Source organism: Limulus polyphemus, unplaced genomic scaffold, assembly GCF_000517525.1.
Source record: "Limulus polyphemus unplaced genomic scaffold, Limulus_polyphemus-2.1.2 Scaffold367, whole genome shotgun sequence".
Taxonomy (NCBI): Eukaryota; Metazoa; Arthropoda; class Merostomata; order Xiphosura; family Limulidae; genus Limulus; species Limulus polyphemus.
Window position 1 is genome coordinate 15,258 of NW_013665977.1, and position 4,640 is coordinate 19,897.

At 31.1% G+C, this 4,640-nt stretch overlaps 1 protein-coding gene across 1 annotated transcript in view; it reads right to left on the minus strand.

The window, feature by feature from the left end:
• Nucleotides 1–4,640, minus strand: part of LOC106457733 (ATP-binding cassette sub-family A member 3-like) — a 135,134-nt gene that overhangs the window by 11,965 nt on the left and 118,529 nt on the right. The window contains exon 14 of the mRNA XM_013917179.2: nt 1,709–1,958. Within this exon, the coding sequence (XP_013772633.2) occupies nt 1,709–1,958 (250 nt within the window). The remainder of the gene's footprint in view (nt 1–1,708; nt 1,959–4,640) is intronic.

Genomic DNA, 4,640 nt, shown 5'->3' on the forward strand with positions numbered 1-4,640 from the left:
AAGGACTTGTATTGCTGAAGTTCCTTGGGAAGAATTTTTACAGTAAATTAACAAACGACCAGAGTTGTAACAGATGGTTATGACGAGTTTCCTTACATAGCTCTGTACGAGTTGTGCATTATGTATGCAGTTTAATTGTTTAGTAATATTGCTGATGTCATATTACTCGAAGCTTCCAAGTTTTTCTTTGTGCAGTTACAGAGAGTTCAGCCAGAAAAAGTGAAGTTAGACAGTGATTGTCAGTTTATCCATAATGGGTGATTTATAAAGCAAGTTTCCCAGTGGTATTGTAACAACAGAGATAAAGAAAAATTTGTCATGTCAAAGGGTGTTCTAAAGTAACTGAACAAGCTTGTATCGACTCTGACGAAAAGGAGACAATTATTTAAAATTCTGGATCCAACTGTAGTAACCAATGGGGTAACATAAGTGTTTGTTGTTTGGAATTTTGTGCAAAGCTACACGAGGTCTATCTGTGCTAGCCGTCCCTAATTTAGCAGTGAAAGGGTAGAAGGGAGGCAGCTAGTCATCACCACCCACTGCCAACTCTTGGGCTACTCTTTTACCAACAAATAATAGGATTGACTGTTACTTTATAATGCATCCATGGCTGAAAGGGCAATCATGTTTGGTGGGATGGGGATTTGAACCCACGACCCTCAGACTGCGAGTCAAGCACCCTAACCACCTGGCCATGCCGGACTCAACGTAAGTGAATCGATCACAGATTGTATAGTAAAAAAACAAGTAGTGAAAAATAATTCATCTTGTCAATTTGGTTCTAAAGTAACTGAAGTAGCCTGTGTAGACTTTTGATAAGAAAATAGAATTATTTAGAGTTTTAGATAAAACAAAAAATTTTGTACATATGTTTGACTTGTTTTGAATATATATATCATTTTAAAACAAGTGGATTCTGTGTTGTCCATTTATTGTTCAAATTTAGTACAAACAAGTCACAGACACCTACAGTAAGGAATCCAAGCCCATATATACAAACCCTGACAGAGATATTATGAACACTTTAGCTTAAACCGATTCTTTTCACCACAATGTTTTTGTACAGGATTTCCTGAGATTTAAGTCCACAGAAGACAAAATATAATAGAAAAAATCTGCATGTAAGAAATATTCATCCATGACAAACAGTTTGTTTTGTATTTATTCTTTTATTAATATCTTCTATAATTTACCCAAGTAGATCTGGGCAAACAACTTCTCACCTTATTTTTAATTATTTGCCCATATTTATTCACATGTTATCCTCAATTACAATCAGTGCTTGCTAAAGAGCATTGTAAATGCTATTTGTACTGATCTCTGTCATGTTTATTCTGAATTATATATCAAACATTGGAGAAAATCACTCCTGTTCTTTACTGTAGTTTCATTGAAATAATACATATCACATACAAATCCTTGTATGTAACATTTATTTATCAAGTATATTTCGTACAGAAGTATAATAACAGATCCTAAAAGAACTTTTGTTTCATTAATATATAAGTATAGGTTATCAAAAAGGTGAAATAAAAAACAACTATTTTCGAGCTCATTTCCAAAGGAAGCTTATCATTGAAGAGGTTAATATTGTCACACACTTTCAACTATAACAGTTTTGTACCACTGGGATATTACTATCACTTACTTCAAAAACTGGGATATTACTAACACTTACTTCAAAAACTGGGATATTAATAACACTTACTTCATAAACACATCTTCCATGGTAGTCACAGACACACCAATAGCTGTTATACCAAGCTTATCTTTTGATTTCTCCAGTTCATGGAACAAGGATGGAAAAGATGAAGTCTGATTACTTGCTAGTGAATAGAGAAGTTCAGTGTTCATACTGTCCTCAAGATAAGCATCTGTTACATGTTTCTGCACCACTTGAGTCACTTGGTCCATTTCACACAAATCTCCCTTTGCTATTCTTAGATAATAACCAGCACCTAAAAAAATGTTTCTTAGAAATTTGCAATAAGCCTTTTTACAAAATAATTTTAAAAGTCCAATTCAAATTACTTGTATAAAAAACACAATCTATTGAAATATAAAATCTTTATCAAGTACTTGGAAGCCAAAATTTATACTATTTCCATGCAGAATCTGTTAACTTCTTACAGTTTCCTGTGTTATTTAAAAGTATTATCACATTACTATTTCTCCTTAGTTAATCTACATTTTAAGATTGATTGACATAAGGTATAAATAGTAGTTATATATTTTCAGCTAAGTTACATAGAAATGACTGACTATAATCTTAATGCCATTACATTAGCCTACTTATAGCAGTAATGCTGCAGCATAAGCAGAAAGACTGGGTATATAAATATTCAAGTTTTAACTATGATATTGTTAGATATACAAGACTATTTAACTTAAGAGTTATTATTTAGTTTATAGAGTGATTTAATATTTAATGATTATTTAGTTTTCATAACAAGAGTGTTAGAAGTTAATTATTTTAAAAACGATAATTAAGACAAGCTTCCTTATGTAACTCCGTATGAGTTGTACCTTGTGTATGCAGTTTAATTGTTGTACTAGGCTTTTGTAATAATGTTGATGGCATCTTACTCGAACTTCCAAGTCTTTCTCGTTATGTGTAATATTGTTGCTACTAGAGGGCTAGATTTTTCTTTCATGTGTTATAAACAGATAAAGAATTTATGTTAGTGAAGTAAATGTTATCTTAGTGAAAATGAAGTTAGACTGTATGATTGTAAGTTTAGCCATAATGGGCAATATCTAACGCGAGTTTCACAGTTTATATTGTAACCAATGGGCAATGTAAGTGAATTTCAAACTGATTCAATTATGATAAAAGAGTAGAAAAAAATAATACTGTAGTAATCCATGGGGTAATGTAAGTGAATTTATTGCAAATTGTTTTGTCAATTGTGTAACGAATTTGTTATTATAGTTATTAAGTTTATATTTTGAAACATGCGTAGCTTATAGTGTTAAATATGTACTGCAAAACTCCCGCCTATTCTCCAAAGTTGAAGAAGACTCTTGAGAGTAAGAATCAACAATATATGTAGATACTTAAACATTTAAATGTAGCTCAGTATTGTTATGTAAGACTGAATTTTCTAGAAACCTTCCCACAGCTATCACTACTTGTTTAATGTAAGTTATTATTTATTTTATTAAAAGACAATTATTTAAAGCTTTAGATACAGCTGTGATTGTTGAATATACAAGACTGTTTAGTGTAGGCATTATTATTTATTTTATTTTGTGAGTTAATATTTAGTGACTGTTTAATTTTTCATAACAAGAGAGTTAAAAGTTAATCATTTTAAAAGCGACAGTTATGACAAGTTTGGTTATGTAACTTGATAGGAGTTGTAAGTTGTGTTTGTAATTAGATTGTTGTCAAGGCTTTACTAATATTGTTGATGTCATTACTTGAACCTTCGCTATTTTTCTTGTTAACTGAGCCATTCACGTACTTTACAGAAAGTTTGAAACCTCAGTGGTCAACGTATAAATATTGGCAACCAAGCGAGTGCAAGTTATGAACTAAAGAAGTACAAAGTAAAGTGAAGTTAAGAAAGGTTCAGTCAGAAAAAAGTTAGAAAACGTGAAGTTAGCCTGCATATAAGTGATTAGCCTTAACAGGTGATATTTTAAAGTGAGTTTAACAGAGATAAGGGGAATAATTTGTCTTGTTAAAGGGTGTCTAAAGTAATTGAACCCGCCTGTGTGAACTTTGGCAAAAAGGATTTATATAATTATTTGAAGTTCGGGACACAACTGTGGTAATCCACGGGGTAACATAAGTGAATTATTCATTGGTACTATTGTGATAAGAGTAGAGAAAATAATTCTTGCCAATTGGAATCTACAGTAATTGAATCAGCCTGTGTGGACTTTTGACAAGAAATGAGAATTCTTTAAAGTTTTAGATAAAACTGTGATATCCTAGAGTTTAAAGATTTTTTTGTCCATACGTTTGACTTGTTTTTAATATATTATTTAAGAAGAAGTGGATTGTTTGCTGTCCATTTATTAGTGAAAGAAAAAGTGAAGTTCAGCAAATAAAGACAATTATTTAAACCTCTGGATACAACTGTGGTAACCAACCATTATAGTGGTGATTTTAATGTGAAACTATCACAAACTGTACTGTAATAACAGAGTAGAAAGAATAATTCATCTTGTCAAATTGTGTTCTCAAGTAACTGAATCAGCCTGTGTGGAGTTTGACGAAAAAAGAGACAATTATTTAAAGCTAGCGATACAACTATGATAAACAACTGTGTAACAAACATTTATATATACATTTGACTTGTTTTAATATATTATTTCAAACCAAGTGAACTGTGTGCTGTTTGTTTATTGTTGAAATCTATCACAGACACCTTCTATATAGAATCAAACCCATATATAAAAATCTGACAAACATGAATGGATCAATTACATAGAGAACACAACTATTATGCAACATATAAATGAAAATAAAGGATTTGATTTGGGTGTTAAAACTTTGAGCTAGGAAGTTAACTGTTATTACTGACTTATAAAGCATTATTTTAAGATACAATGTAGCTGATATATACACCTGGAAAAAAGTTAAGCACCCCCAAATATTTTTCAGGATTGCTTATTGAAAATAAGGTTTA